The following is a 16,960-nucleotide window of genomic DNA, read 5'->3' on the forward strand; positions in this document are numbered from 1 at the left end:
TTATAAAGCCATTTCTAAAGCTTTGGGACACCAGCCAACCACAGCGAGAGTCATTATCCACAAATCGCCGAAACATGGAACAGTGGTGAACTTTCCCAGGAGTGGCCGGCCAAACAAAATGACTCCAAGAGCCCAGCGACGACTCAGCCAAGAGCTCACAAAAGACCCAACAACAACATTCAAAGAACTGTAGGACTCAGACGAAAACCACTGCTAAACAAAAATAACATTAAGGCTCATCTCAGTTTTGCCAGAAAACATCTTGATGATCCCCAAGACATTTGGGAAAATACTCTGTGGTCTGACCGGAAAAAAGTTGAACTTTTTGGAAGGTGTGTGTCCCATTACATCGCATTTCACAAAAAGACCATCATAGCAACAGTAAAATATGTTGGTGGTAGTGTGATGGTCTAGGGTTGTTCTGCTGCTTCAGGACCTGGAAGACTTGCTGTGATAAACCGAAGCATGAATTCTGCTGAAGGAGAATGTCCGGCCATCTGTTGGTGACCTCAAGCTGAAAGCAACTTGGGTTCTGCAGCAGGACAATGATCCAAAACACACCAGCAAGTCCACCTCTGAATGGCTGAAGATTTTGGAGCGGCCTACTCCAAGTCCTGACCTGAACCTTATTGCGATGCTGTGGCATGACCTTAAAAATGTCACGGTTGGCCAGTGCCAAAGTACAGGATCCCAGAGATTTATTAACAAAAGGTGTCTCACAAGGAGCAAAAATATAAAAACACAAAGTACAACAGAAATAGCCCGGGCCAAGTACGGGTGAGAAAAACTAACTAAAAGAGCTGCTAGACACGAAAATAGCAGAAAAGACTACGCAGGCCACTGCAGGAACAATAAACAGGCGACAATGACAATAACAAAAAAATCACAGCTAAGTAATGCTGGAAAAAATGAGAAGTACAACAAAAAAATACTGCTGGATACCGAGCAGGAACTAGAACTACGCTAGCTGGGATAACACCACTGCTGGAGAAACCAAGCAGACTTACGTTTGCACGAGAGGGACCAGAGAGTACAAAGGTGAGGAATACAGGAGTCATGCATGCAGCAGGGAACAATCTGGCAAATGAGTAACACACAAGCACAACTAAGTAGTCCCAGGATAATTGGCTGCATGTGTGACCAGGTGACTCCTCCCAGACCAGAGGTGTGCTGCAACAAAGCACAGATAGGCGGCAGCAGAGCAGCACTCCAGAACATGACAAAAAAGGCGCTTCATGCTGGAAAGCACTCCAGTGTGGCTGAATGACAACAATTCTGCAAAATTCCTCCACAGCGCTGTAAGAGACTCATTGCAAATTATCACAGGGACCCCAAAGGGGTGTGTGCCGAGTCTGCTCCTCTACACGCTCTTCACCTATGATTGCGTGGCCTCCCAGAACAACACCAGCATCATTAAATTTACAGATGACACTACAGTCATTGGCCTGATCACTGGTGGTGTTGAAACATCATACAGAAGAGATGTGGCGGACATCACAGCTTGGTGTCATGATAACAATCTCCTTCTCAATACAGATAAGACTACAGAGATGATCATTGACCCAAGAACAAGGGAAAAGGAGCCGCATAGACCCCTGTTTATTGATGAGACTGAGGTGGATAGGGTGAAAACCTTCAAGTTCCTTGGCACATACATCAGCGAGGACCTCACCTGGTCTCACAACACCCAACAAGTCATCAAGAAGTCCCAAAGGAGACTGTAGTTCCCGAGAAGACTGAGGAAATTTGGCATGTCCACCACAATCCTCAGTTGCTTCTATAGATGCACCATCGAAAGTGTCCTTACCGCCTCCATCACTGTTTGGTACGGTAACTGCACAACACGCGATAGGAAGGCACTCCAGCGGGTGATCAAGACCTCACAGAACATTGTTGGGGCAGCCCTCCCCTCACTGCAAGACATTTATAAATCTAGAGTCCTACGAAGAACACACAACCTCATCAAGGACAGCACACATCCACAACACTCATTATTCACACTCCTACCGTCAGGCAGCCGCTACAGGAGTTTGAAGTCCAGGACCACAAGGCTGGCAAACAGCTTTTACCCACAGGCCATCAGGCTTCTCAACAAAGCACTCACACACGCCGCACGTAACACATGCACACTCAGAACACTTTATTTATTTATTTATTTATTTATTTATTTATTTATTTGTACTAATGTCTCTTCTGTTGTTGCTTAATTTATTGGTATTTATGTTTCTGATGTTCTTATTCATTTTCTTGTGTTTTTCTTTCTTTTTTTGGGAGAATGAACAGAACAAGAATTTCATTGGATAGCAGAACTACCTGTTTTACTGTGCATATGACAATAAAACTCTTGAATCTTGAATCTTGAATCACAAACGCTTGATTGCAGTTGTTGCTGCTAAGGTGGGCCCAACCACTTATTAGCTTTAGGGGGCAATCACTTTTTCACACCACTGTTTAAATATACAAAAACACAAAAGCAGTCTCAGAGAGGCGACCGACAATTAGCATTCATGTTGTTGTTATGATGGGTTACACACTCAATGAACGAGCTGACATTAGTAGCTAAACTTTGCCAAAATGCTATGATTGGCTGACAAAAAACTTCTGGCAAAAGCAGACAGAGGTAGAATAGAATGCTAGGAGTACATTGGCATATTTAACAAGCTGCCAATTAAAGGACCATTTGGAGCTGTAACACTTGTTGTTGTTACTGGCAGACAGTATGGCTTCTGCGTTAAACTGGCAGTGAATGGAGTGAGGTTTCCCACGCTGGTGAAGTTAGCGACTTGTATTTTCAGCTTTCAGAGATCAAATTGATAATTATTCCATATGGACTTCACTGCTCAAAATACAAATGAGAAACTGACCGAAATGAAACATATTGTAATGCAGTTTTACTGGCAAGTACACATAAATTAGTACTACAGTTGCCCCTTGCCACTTTGCGCTTGAAATTTTAGGGCTTCACTCTATTATGGTCTTTCAAAATGTATTAAATAATGAGTCATTGATTTTTTGTGGTGGACTACTGCCCATTATTAGTCCAAAAACATGCATTTTAAGCAAATTTTTACTTTAAATGAAGCATTTTCAAGTATAAAAATGTCTAAATACAGTAAAATACAAATATAAGGCATTCAGAAGATGCATTCAAAGATGTGATTAGGGACGCTCCAATGGATCGGTTGATGATTGGAATTGGAAACCCTGTTCGGAGCATCCCCAGTTGTGATGACATGTAGTATTCTACACTGGTCACTAGGTGTCAGTAATGTTACACTGATGAGAAAATAGCCACCACAGACGTAAATGGCATATTTAGTCGTAAAAAGGTTTTCTATGTCTTATATGTCTTATTTTCTCTTATTATGTCTACTATATTGGGTAATAGGAGTGTAAGGGTGATTATAGGGGTGTTATTTCATGTCTAGAGGGCTTTAATAATGTTAAATGGCGTATTTAGAAGGTCGTAAACAGGTTTTCTATGTCTTGCATGTCTTATTTTCTCTTATTATGTCTACTGTATTGGGTAATAGTGTTAGGATACGGCGTGAAGCCGGGACTCGGACCCCAAGATGCGAGAGCACAAAAGTATTTATTACAAGGCAAGATAATAAATAACGAAAATACAAAGTACAAACAAGAGGTATAGTCCAACAATACAAAATCACCCGGAATGAACACGGGGAAAAAGGAAATACAAAAACTGAGGGAGCTGCCGAAAACCAGGCAGGGAACAAAAGGCAAGAGTCCAAGAACAAAAAGGCACTGCTGAGAACCAAGCAGGCACGAATGCTAAATAGCAAAATACTCACTGCCGCAGGAATGCCAGGCAGGAGAAATGACAGGATAGCACGATACAGGTAGAGGCTAGCAATAATAGCACAGAAGTTGCAACAGCGAAGTACATGAGCTGGCACGGTAGGCAACAATCTAGCAACATGTGGATGACGGCTTGCTGCTTTAGTAGGTCATCCAGATGAGCTGCAGGTGCGCTAATTAGGGCTGGCTGAGGCGGAGAGGATGTGCTGCAAAAGACGACAAAGAGAGGGCAACAGAGCAGCACACAAATCCTGACAGTACCCCCCCCTTATAATGGGATGAGTGGAATTCCCGGATGAGAGACGGATCAAGGATACAGGAGCGGGCCACCCAGGAACGCTCCTCAGGTCCGTAACCCTCCCAGTCCACGAGGTACTGCACACCCATCCCCCTCTTTTTCGCATCCAAGATGGCTCTCACAGTGTACGCCGGCTGACCATCGATAATGTGCGGCGGAGGAGGAGCCTCAGCCGGAGGACACAGCTGGCTGGTGTTGACCGGCTTCAGGTGGGAAACATGAAAGACAGGATGAATCCTGAGTGATGGAGGGAGCTTAAGCCGAACAGAGGATTGGTTGATGATGGAGTCGACTACGTAGGGGCCCACGAATCTCGGAGCCATTTTCCTGGATGTCCCAGCCAGGGGTATGTCCCTGGATGAAAGCCAGACCTCCTGGCCTGGGCGGTAGGTGGGTGCCGGGATGCGATGTCCATCAGCCATCTCCTTGTTGCGCTCAGCCGTGCGGGACAAGGTGGCGCGGGTATCCTTCCATATGTGGTGAGCCCGCCGAAGGTGCAGGTGGACAGCGGGTATGGCGACCTCGGCCTCCTGGGAAGGAAACAGCGGGGGCTGGTAACCGAATGCCGCCTTGAAAGGGGACATACCTGTGGCCGAGCTGACAAGGGAGTTGTGGGCGTATTCGACCCAGGGGTGGCGAGGGGTGGCGGTGGCACACGCAGCGGAGTGCTGCCTCCAGGTCTTGGTTGGCCCGCTCTGTCTGGCCGTTGGACTGCGGGTGATAACCGGATGTGAGGCTGACCCTGGCCCCCAGGGCCTTGCAGAAGCTCTTCCAGACTCGCGAGGAAAACTGGGGTCCTTTGTCGGAAACCACGTCCACCGGGATGCCGTGGAGGCGGAAAACATACTTGACTAGGAGGCGAGCAGTCTCTAGTGCGGAAGGTAGCTTGGGCAGGGCGACAAGGTGAATCATCTTTGAAAACGGTCGACGATATTTAATATGACAGAGTTACCAGAGGAGGGGGGTAACCCCGTAACAAAGTCCAGGGAGATGTGGGACCAGGGTCGTGATGGTACTGGGAGTGGTTGGAGGAGACCTGCTGGCGGTTGGTGGGATGACTTGTTCCTGGTGCAGACAGAGCAGGCAGCCACATACTCCTTAATATTAGCGGACATTGCTGGCCATCAGAACATTTGAGGCACCAGGAATTGCGTACGTCGAGCCCCTGGGTGGCAGGATATCTTTGCCCCGTGGACCCACTCCAACACTTCAGAACTCAGGTTAGGAGGAACAAAGAGTCTACCTTGAGGGCACCCTCTTGGTGCCTCGATGCCAGCTGTGGCTCTGGTCGTCTCTCAACCTCCCACTGGCCCAACACCCTGGCCACAGGTATGATGGGCTCCGGCTTTTTGTCGGTCTCTGTAGGGGAGAAGATCCTTGATAGAGCGTCCGGCTTGGTACTCCGAGATCCGGGTCTGTAAGTAATAGAAAAGGTGAACCGGGTGTGGAATAGTGACCAGCGTGCTTCACAAGGATTTAGTCTCTGAGCGGAGCGTATTTACGACAGGTTCTTGTGATCTGTGAAGACCACGAATGGCTGGGCCGTGCCCTCCAGCCAATGCCTCCACTCCCGCAGCGCCAGCACGATGGCCAGCAGCTCTCGATTCCCCACGTCATAGTTATGTTCAGCTGTTGTGAGGCGACGCGAGAAGAAAGTGCATGGGTGCAGTCTCTGGTCGACTGGGGACCTCTGGGAGAGGACGGCGCCCACTCCTATATCTGATGCGTCTACCTCAACTATGAACTGGAGAGAAGGATCAGGGTGAGTTAGAACGGGTGCGGATGTAAATAATGTCTTTAATTTTACAAAGGCCCTCTGCGCCTCCAGGGTCCATAGGAACGGCACCTTAACAGATGTTAGCCTCGTCAGAGGATGCGCTTTGACACTGAAGTCACGGATGAACCTACGGTAGAAACTGGCAAACCCTAGGAACCTCTGCAAGTGCTTTCTTGTTGTAGGAGAAGGCCAATCGACCACCGCCTGCACCTTGGCGGGATCGGCTTGGAGCTTGTCCTTCTCCACTATAAACCCCAAAAATGTGACGGAGGCAGAGTGGAACTCGCATTTCTCGGCTTTGATGAATAACCGGTTCTCAAGCAACCGTTGGAGGACCAGGCGAACGTGGTGGACCTGTTCCTGGAGAGAGCGAGAGAATATTAAAATATCATCCAGGTAGACAAAGCAAAATAGGCCGAGCATGTCCCTGAGCACATCATTCATCAGACACTGAAACACAGCTGGGGCGTTTGTAAGGCCAAAGGGCATTACGAGATATTCGTAGTGGCCTAATGGAGTGTTGAATGCCGTTTTCCACTCATCCCCCTCCCGTATGCGTACCAGGTGGTACGCGTTACGTAAATTGAGCTTGGTGAAAAAGCTAGCGGCATGTAGGGAGGAGAACGCCGAGTCCGTAAGCGGCAGGGGATACTTATTCTTCACCGTGATTTCATTAAGGGCATGATAGTCTATACAGGGATGGAGAGACCCGTCCTTCTTAGCTACAAAAAAGAAACCCGCCCCAAGGGGAGACGGGGAAGGACGGATGAGGCCTGCAGCTAGCGACGCGGTGATATAGTTCTTAAGTGCCTCCTGTTCGGGACACGTTATAGAGCTTGGTGCTCGGGAGGGGCGCCTTAGGAAGTAACTGAATGGCGCAGTCGTAAGGGCGGTGTGGAGTCCTGACTAAAGACTGCCTGGAGGTCGTGATAAGCCTCGGGAACACCAGATAAGTCTAGAATTTCGGCTCGAGGCCTGGGTAGGGAGCTCTGGGGTACCGCCGAGCGTAGGCAGCAGGCATAGCAGTTGCTACTCCAGGAAACAATTTTATTATGGTTCCAGTCGAACGTAGGATTATGCACGCGCAACCAGGTAAGACTCAGGACCACAGGAGCAGATTGTGATGGTATCAAGTTAAACCGAATTGACTCATGGTGATTACAGGACAACTTCAGGTCCAAAGAGTCAGTCTGGTGAGTCACTATAGCTAAGAGTCTGCCGTCAAGGGAGCGTACCTCCTTGGGAGACTGAAGCCTAACCTTAACGAAGTTATGTTCCTTGGCAAAGTCGCAATCTAGGAAACTATCGTCCACTCCTGAGTCGACTAGTGCGACAATAGGAATTTGTTTACCACCCCCTGTAATAGTTCCTGGAAGCTGGAGTCTCTGTTGACCTGGTGGTGAAGCTTTGTTCATTCATCCCTCCTTAATATACTCACAGGATGGTAAGCTGTATTGATCCCTCCCTGAGGGTGGATCCCTGGGTGATATCGACTCTGCCGACCTGTCCGTGTCTGGTGGTGATTTGGAGCGACGCACCGGTCTGTCGGGGCACCTCGAAAGACGGTGGTCGGTCCCTCCGCAGTAGAGGCAGAGGTGCAGTCGTCGGCGACGGGAACGCTCAGAAGAGGAAAGGCGTCGTCCACCAAGCTGCATTGGCTCCTCCTCGCGGCGTGTTGACTTGGTCTGGTGTGTGGGCGTCTCTCTGATTCCTCCTCGATCCTGCTCCTCCCGGTGCTCGCGGTCACGTTCCCTCAAGCGGTTGTCCAGCTGGACTGTGAGGTCGATAAGCTGGTCCAGGGTTGTGTTGTGATCCCTTGCGGTGAGCTGGTCCGCGGTGGAGCGCTTTGCGGAAGATTCCGCGGAGCGCTGCGTCATCGTAACCGCTCTCAGCAGCCAGCACGCGGAAGTCAATTGAAACGGCTGCACCTGACCTGTTCTGCTGACGGAGGTCGAGCAGTCGGCTCCCTGCCTCTCTGTCTTAATGGGGAAGTCAAAAACCTTCCATAACTCCGATAAGAAAAGAGGGAAGGAGGAGCGCACCGCTGGCTGAGGGATATACTGGTTCTCTCGGAGTGACCCGGAGGGGGGTACTCACTCCAACTGTTGGTGGATGGCGTGCACGCTAGCAGATAGGGAAGTGAGCGCCTCCTTAATTTTTATGACTTTTATAACTCTGTGGTGGCCTCAGCCATCTTCTATGCTGTGGGCTGCTGGAGAGGGGGCAGCACGGAAAGGCACAGGAGCAGGATCAATAGGCTGATCAGGAGAGCGAGCTCTGTCCTGGACGGTCCTCTGGACTCCGTGGAGGAAGTGGGGGAGAGAAGGATGTTGGCTAAGCTGACATCCATCATGGACAACACCTTTCACCCGCTACATGACACTGTTGTTTCCCTGGGCAGCTCCTTCAGCAGCAGACTGTTACACCCACGGTGTAAGAAGGAGAGGTTTCGCAGGTCCTTCATACCAACCGCTGTCAGGCTCTACAACACCTGCACCACATGAACTATGTTATAGTTATATATAAATTTCCCCGCTGTGGGATAAATAAAGTACATAAAAGTACATACAATTTTCTTTAAGCTAGCGGGAGTGGTCGTCTAGTAACTGTCCATGGTGGGACAGGGACCAGGGACAGACCGAAAATGGTCAAGCTCCACGGAGTCCATGTGTCTGGCTAGATTGTTCTGTTAGGATACGGCGTGAAGCCGGGACTCGGACCCCAAGATGCGAGAGCACAAAAGTATTTATTACAAGGCGAGGTAATACAGACCCTTTCCAAAAAATTAGAATATCATGGAAAAGTTGTTTAATTTCCATAATTCCATTCAAAAAGTTAAACTTTCATAGATTATATATTCAGGGCCCACAATTTAAACGATTTCAAGTATTTGTTTGTTTATTTTTACATAATTTGGGCTTCCAGCTCATTAAACCCACAAAATCAGGAATTCCAAAAATTAGAATACTGTGAAGAAATCAGCCCAAATTTTGCAGGGCATGAATGTTTTAAACTGAGTGTCACACACTAATCATCTACTAAACTCAAATCACCTGCACAGGCTTCCCCAGGTGTCATTAAATTGCTTCAGTTTGGTTCAATTGTCTCAGTTTGGTTCAATATGGGGAAGACTGCAGACATGACAACTGGCCAGAAGACCATCATTGATACCCTCCATAGGATGGGTAAGCCACAAAAGTTCATAGCTAAGGAGGCTGGTTGTTCACAGAGTGCTGTGTCCAAGCATATCAATGGAAAGTCTAGAGGAAGGGCAAAATGTGGCAGGAGAAGATGCACCAGCAAAAGAGATGACCGTGGGCTTCAGCGGATTATCAAACAGGGAAGATTCAAGAATCTGGCAGAGATCCAGAAAGAGTGGAATGAGGCGGGAGTCACAGTTTCAAAAACCACCACATTCAGACGCATCCGGGAGATGGGCTACCACTGTCGGGTTCCTCGGGTCAAGCCACTTCTGAACCTGAGCCAACGTAGGAAGCGTCTCCACTGGGCCAAGGAGAAGAAGGACTGGACTGTCGGCCAGTGGGCCAAGGTCCTCTTTTCCGCTGAAAGTAAAGTGTGCCTTTCATTTGGGAATCAAGGTCCAAGGGTTTGGAGGAAGACGGGTGAGGAACAGAACCCAAGCTGCCTGAGGTCCAGTGTGAAATATCCACAGTCTGTCATGATTTGGGTGCAATGTCCGGAGCAGGTGTTGGTAAACTCTGCTTTCTTAAATCCAAGGTCACCGCAACAGTCTACCAGAATGTTTTAGAGGACTTCATGATTCCTTCTGCTGAGGATCTGTATGGAGATGCAGATTTCATCTTCCAGCAGGACCTGGCCCCTGCCCATACCGCCAGAAGCACCAAAACCTGGTTTGATGCCCATGCCATCACAGTGCTTGACTGGCCAGCCAACTCACCGGACCTAAACCCCATTGAGAATCTATGGGGTATTCTCAAGAGGAAAATGAGGGGCACCAGACCCAACAACAAAGAAGAGCTGACAGCAAGCATCAAGGAAATCTGGGCTTCCATAACTCCCAGGCAATGCCACAGGCTGATTGCTTCAATGCCACGTGGCATCGAGGCAGTGATTAAGGCAAAGGGATTCCCAACCAAGTATTGAAGATTGACATATCATTTTGAAAGTACCATATTTTGATTGATTTGATGTGATCCTAATTTCTTTCTTTTTTGTCCTGCAAAAACTGTGAAGTAAATGTTGATTTCTTCACAGTATTCAAATTTTTTTTCAAATTCCTGTTTTCGTGGGTTTTATGAGCTGGAAGCCCAGATTACGTAAAAATAAACAAATAAACACTTGAAATCGTTTAAATTGTGGGCCCTGAATCTATAATCTATGAAAGTTTAACTTTTTGAATGGAATTATGGAAATTAAACAACTTTTCCATGACATTCTAATTTTTTGGAAAGGGTCTGTAAATAACAAAAATACAAAGTACAAACAAGAGGTATAGTCCAACAACACAAAATCACCCGGAATGGACACGGGGAAAAAGGAAATACAAAAACTGAGGGAGCTGCCAAAAACCAGGCAGGGAACAAAAGGCAAGAGTCCAAGAACAAAAAGGCACTGCTGAGAACCAAGCAGGCACAAATGCTAAATAGCAAAATACTCACTGCCGGAGGAATGCCAGGCAGGAGAAATGACAGGATAGCACGATACAGGTAGAGGCTAGCAATAATAGCACAGAAGTTGCAACAGCAAAGTACATGAGCTGGCACGGTACGCAACAATCTAGCAACATGTGGATGATGGCTTGCTGCTTTAGTAGGTCATCCAGATGAACTGCAGGTGCGCTAATTAGGGCTGGCTGAGGCGGAGAGAATGTGCTGCAAAAGACGACAAAGAGAGGGCAGCAGAGCAGCACACAAATCCTGACAAATAGGAGTATAAAGGTGATTATAGGGGTGTTATTTCATGTCTAGAGGGCTGTAATAATGTTAAATGGCATATTTAGAAGGTTGTAAACAGGTTTTCTATGTCTTATATGTCTTATTTTCTCTTATTATGTCTACTATATTGGGTAATAGTAGTGTAAAGGTGGCTTTAGGGGTGTTATTAAATGTCTAGAGGGCTTTAATAATGATAAATGGCGTATTTAGAAGGTTGTAAACAGGTTTTCTATGTCGTATATGTCCTATTTTCTCTTATGTCTAATATGTTGGGTAATAGTAGTGTAAAGGTGGCTGTAGGGGTGTTATTTCATGTCTAGAGGGCTTTAATAATGTTAAATGGCGTATTTAGAAGGTCGTAAACAGGTTTTCTATGTGTTACATGTCTTATTTTCTCTTATTATGTCTACTATATTGGGTAATAGGAGTGTAAAGGTGGCTATAGGGGTGTTATTTCATGTCTAGAGGGCTTTAATAATGATAAATGGCGTATTCAGAAGGTTGTAAACAGGTTTTCTATGTCTTATTTGTCTTATTTTCTCTTATGTCTGCTATGTTGGGTAATAGGAGTGTAAAGGTGGCTATAGGGGTGTTATTTCATGTCTAGAGAGCTCTAATAATGTTAAAAAGCGTATTTAGGTGGTAAACAAGTTTTCTATGCTCTAAATATGAAAATGTTCCATTTGTAAGTAAGGAATCCTACTTTACGGAAATGTACTGATCACTTTTTATTGTCATAAAGGAGGGATTAGTGTATGGAATTGTGTTGAGGCACAAAGATTGTCATTCTGTCATCACTTGTGGTACAAAAAGGTGTGTAACTGTTGAATTTACACTGCAGGTTGCTGCTGTGTGTGAGTGTGAATGAGGATTGTAATAACTGTCACCCCACCTGCACACACACCACCCACCACCTTCCTCATCGCACCACTCAATAGCACAGGGACCGATCTGGCAGCAGGTGGTCAAGCAAATAGCCAAGGAACAATTTTCTTTTTATTAGGAACACTGTTTCGCGTATTTACAGTAGTAGGATTTGCAAGAAAAGTAGCACAAAAGTAGCAGGAAACCGACTTTTTGTGTTTGTTTGCCTTTAAAGGAAAAGTGCACTTTTTTTGGAATTTTGCTCATCATCCACAATCCTTATATGAGACATGAACACACGTCTTTCTCTTTTCTGTGCATTATAAAGATATAAAAAATGATAAAAGGAGACAGCTAATTAATGCACGTAATGGGACACACCTATTCCGCTTAGAAAGGCTGTTATTAAAACTCCTCCAAAAAGCTCCAACAAGGCTTCATGGTTTTCTATCCATGCTGTGAGCATGTAGTAACAGGTACATTCATGATAACATGGAATACCTTCAGTATTTTCATCATTTTCATCATCCTGGGTGCACTGATTTCACATAGCAACATAGAACGCCACACACGCGTCAAAAACAAAACACAGCAGCAGTGGTGGCAGCTCCAATACGTAGCGTTACCTTTCACTAGTGGCCTGAGGTATTGTGAGCGAGTATGTGGTGAAGCTAGTCGCTAGCTGGCTAGTAGCTAGCCGGTAAGGTCTGGCGAGGTGTCACTACGCCAGAAACGTAGTTCTTGGGTGTAACAATGTTCATAACAACTAGATGATTGCAATGTCAGGAGACATTGCGTGTGAATGCGTGAGCTGGATGAGTGGGGAAAAAAAAGTTGATGTTGGAATGAGGTGAATGGGTTGAGAAATGTAGAAGTAGTAGCATTCCTTAAGAGGTAATTTGTATTCTGGAAAAGTGGGGATATTGGGAAAAAAAAAATTTAAAATGTGAAAAATAGGTAGCCTTAATGTCTGGGCTGTGCTGAACGATTTGGTATTGGAATTGTTAGAATTGGTTGAAAAATGTTGTAATTAAGAGTAAAGGAAATTAGTGTTACGGAATAGTTGGAATGTTAGGAAAAGTTGGAATTTTTAGAATAAGGAAAGTTGTTAGAATGAAGTCCTGGATATGTGGAATGTTTTCATAGTGGAATCGTTTGAAAGTTTGGTTTGAAGTTTGAAAAATGGGCCATCCATTTTCAGTGGGAAAAATGATGTGGAATTTTTTGAAAAATCTGGGAATTTTTTTGAAAAATCTGAATGGATAGCACACTATTCCCAAATGAGCTGAAAGATTTGATGCTTGAATGGTTTGAAAACAGGAGGCGTCTGAAGACAAAAAAGCGGCGAAGTAGTAGTAGATTAAAAACAGCAGAGAATTTTCTAAGTGTGAAAGCCTTGGTATGCATTCACACAATAATAATAACAATGTTGCTGTGGCTCGGTTAATACGCAGGTCACATTATGTAAATGGAGCGTTCTTGGAGTTTTTTACAGAAGGCTTTAAAGGCGGAATAGGTGTGTCCCATGACGTGCATTCTTAGCTGCCTCTTTTTACCTGTTTTTATATCTTTAGAACCCACAGAAAAGAGAGACACATGTTCATGTTTCACATACGGATTGTGGATGAAGAAAAGGGCACTCTTCCTTTACGTGCCCGTGTGTTGTGTGTGTATTTATTGCTGGTGTGCTTCACGTAGGTCAGGAGTATAACTTCCTGAAGATGGAGCCGGGGGAGGTGAATTCTCTCGGGGAGCCGTACGACTTTGACAGCATCATGCACTACGCCAGGAACACCTTCTCACGGTAAACGTCTCAGCTCGATACAGTGACATTTCAGCCGTTTGTTTTATTTTAGCTCCTCAAGGGACAATGCCAAAGAAATTAAACGTGGATATCACTTACAGTAGTCAGCGTACAGCTCGGAAAGCGCCACGCAGCCCAGTGTTTCACAGTGTCACAGTGCATGACAAAGAACTCCAGCTCTCATGCATCAAATTAAATTCAGGTTTGTGTCAAATAGTACAAAAATCCTTCACACAAATAAAGGCAAGAAAAAAAAAAGGACAATGCAACCAAAAGTTTATTCTTGGAGAAAACACAGATCAATCAAATAGTAGTTGTCGGTTAATTGAATAATGGAATAATCATTGATTATTCGATTAACTGTTGCAACTCTAATGTTGGACAACTATTTTCTGAGTCAGGAAAAAGTATGGAAGCTGTACACTGACTACTCTCAAGTGTTCCCATGAGAAGATATGCTGGAATGTTGCATGTGCTCACTTTTGGCAGGTATTTGGGAGATACTGTCACATATGTTGTTTTGGATTGGATTAAAAGTGGTGCTTTTGCTCACGCTAAAGGGGGATGTTCCTCGACACCATCCTTCCATCCAGGGACGAAAACGGCGTCCGTCCTGCGATTGGCCAGCGGACCAGACTCAGTAAAGGAGACATTGCACAGGCAAGGAAGCTCTATAGATGTCCAGGTACTGACATATATCAACTATGGCACCCCCAGTGTGTGTGTGTGCGTGTGCGTGTGTGTAAGATGATCTCATTGGTGTAAAACCTATCCTCCTGGAGTTGAAGTTGAGTCATTTGTTTTTTTATCTTGTGATGCTACCATTTCTCTCTGCAACAGTGTGTGTGTGCGCGTGTGAGTGAGATGACACACGCATCACACATTGTGTTGCGGTCACTTCCTGCACACGTTTTTGGCATTCCTCTGGTCCCCAACTAGCCGCGCTGACGTCAGTAAGGGTTGAATTTGTCGCTGAAGTTTACAATCTCAAACGTGGTTATGCTGAACACATGCACACACACACTAGCCCCCCCCACACACACACACACACACACACACACACACACACACTGAACATTATGTTTGTCAGCAATACTTGCTTATCAGTTGGTCATTAATCAGCAAGGAATGACTTCATATTGTAACAATCGCACTTCCTATTAGAAGTGTCGAAGCTACAACGCAAATGATTGAGGCGCGGGAGGACCAGATGGAAAAAGAACAACGAAAATACTCGATTGTCTCCAATACGGCTGTTTAATTGCCCCAAATTAATCCCGCATAAGACACTCCCTCCCCTCGAACCAAACCTTTTAAACACTCCGCACTCCGTCAACAAAAACAATCAACCATAAAACTCAACCCCGTATGTCCCCAAAATCAACAAAATAAAAAAATGTGCACACACATCCATGCATGCACATCTACTCCGGTCCCCGCGTAACGGTCTATCAGGAGGGTGACACACAATTTTGCCGGTCGCATTTTACATCCATAACACTCATTTCTGCTTCCAACAACAAAACATAAGCATTCCAACTTAGCGTAGCATGTTCACACCATCCACAGTCAAACATAGCACACGTCACCACACACCTTATAAGGCATCCTCGCCCAGGCACTTACGCAACGTCACTGATATTTACTTTGATATATTGTTTTACACTTTTGCAGAATAATGGGTTTATTTTGTGTTATTTTGTTAATTGGTGGTTTTGTGGGGTTTTTCCCAACAAAACTAGGTCAATGTGATGTTAAATATTCAGTTGTCCATTTATTAGAATTATTCTTGCCTATAAAATGTGTTTAGTGTTAACATTTTTGAGTGTCTGGAACGCATGAATTAAATTTACATTGCGTATTTTCTATGGGAAATTGTGCTTTGGTTAGAGTCTGTTTTGGTTTGAGTCGGACCTTGGGGAAGGGATTCATGATGTTAACCAAGGCACCACTGTATTTCCTTGTTAATATGACATAATAGCCAAAAAAAGACTTACAGTATGTACAGTATATGTTGGACTCTTGTTTTACATTATGTGGAAGTGCCATATCATGAAGTTGTTGTGTTTTTAACTTTCATTTTGATGCTGCTACTAAATCTTGTTTTGTGAACAAAGCACAGTTCCATGCTGATTTTTTTCCCCTGTTTTTTTCGCCGGCTTCCTCTCACATCCTAAAACTATGCATGCATACGTCAATTGGAGACTCTAAATTGTCCACTAGGTGTGAATGTGAGTTGCAGCCGGGATAGGCTCCAGCTCTAATGAAGACAAGCACTATATACAGTATATAAAGTATTGATGGGTCAAAGCATCAAAGTAAAAGTAAACAATGACGAAAAGTGTTGCCTAATAGCGCTGGTGATGGTGAGTGATAGTGCACTGCGTCATACTGAGAACTTTGTGATATTTCAACCTCATGTAGCTAACTGAAATTGGCCAGCCCTCATTTTTAACAGGGAACAGTGAGTCAGAAGGACGACTAAATGTGTATTACATTAGTTTGAAAATGTTTTATGAGTATAAACATGTCTAACGCTGTCAAGCATGTGCTCTTCTTGTGGTTTATTCGAAGCTCTTAACTGATTTTTTTTCCCCCCTTGGCAAGCCAGCTCTGCTGTCCTAACAATTTCCACATGGAAAACTTACCAACAAAAAGAGAGTAGCATGGAGAGTAGCGTTATTTGTGCCATAAAATGAATGGATAGCATACTGTGACTAGGCATGAGAAAGCGGTATGAAATTGTGATAACCTCGGGCTAAAAATATCACGGTTTGACATTGAAGTCTTATGCAGCGGTTGTGTTTTGATCTGACACATCTTAAGTAAGTTTGATGAAGTGTAGAATTATTACAGCCTCTGTTTGGACTGCTTGGACCGTAGCATCATTGGAGCTAACGGGGGAACATGGAGTGGAAGTGGGGTTGCAAGGTTTATAGTGTGTCAAAAAAATCCACTATCACCAACGGGTTTGGAAAGGCTGCGTGATGAAGAGGACAGCCCAAGCTAAAGGGCTAATTTGCCTCGATGTGAAAGTGACACCGAGAACGACAAGGAAAGAGAGAGACTGACAAAGTGTGTGACGAAGGAACTGTGAGGTTGTTCAATTGTGACTCTGAAGAACTTTAGTGGTTTTATTTCCCGGGAGGAGGATGGAGACGGCGATGAATGGCTTTTCTGGTAGGCTACTGTTGAACTAGCCGTGTTACACCACAAATAAATGAATGAATGGGAAACTGCAGGACCATGCACAATAATGTAACACTGCGTGTATGTGTGTGTGTGTTTTCCAGCGTGTGGAGAGACACTCCAGGATTCCACAGGCAACTTTTCTTCTCCTGGTTACCCCAACGGCTATCCTTCATACACGCACTGTGTGTGGAGGATATCAGTTACGCCTGGAGAAAAGGTGCATGCACACACTCAACAGCAACAAAGTGGTGCTACACCCTGGAGGTGTTCCCATGCTGTTTGGCCTTCAT

The 16,960-nt window shown here is 45.2% G+C and overlaps 1 protein-coding gene across 2 annotated transcripts in view; it reads left to right on the forward strand.

Moving 5' to 3' along the window:
* tll1 (tolloid-like 1) overlaps positions 1-16,960 on the forward strand; it is a 109,515-nt gene that overhangs the window by 57,720 nt on the left and 34,835 nt on the right. For both annotated transcript variants that reach the window (XM_054778372.1, XM_054778373.1), the window contains 3 exons: positions 13,373-13,478; positions 14,039-14,163; positions 16,772-16,887. In XM_054778372.1, the coding sequence (XP_054634347.1) occupies positions 13,373-13,478; positions 14,039-14,163; positions 16,772-16,887 (347 nt within the window). The remainder of the gene's footprint in view (positions 1-13,372; positions 13,479-14,038; positions 14,164-16,771; positions 16,888-16,960) is intronic.

Source organism: Dunckerocampus dactyliophorus, chromosome 6 (genome assembly GCF_027744805.1).
Source record: "Dunckerocampus dactyliophorus isolate RoL2022-P2 chromosome 6, RoL_Ddac_1.1, whole genome shotgun sequence".
Classification (NCBI taxonomy): domain Eukaryota; kingdom Metazoa; phylum Chordata; class Actinopteri; order Syngnathiformes; family Syngnathidae; genus Dunckerocampus; species Dunckerocampus dactyliophorus.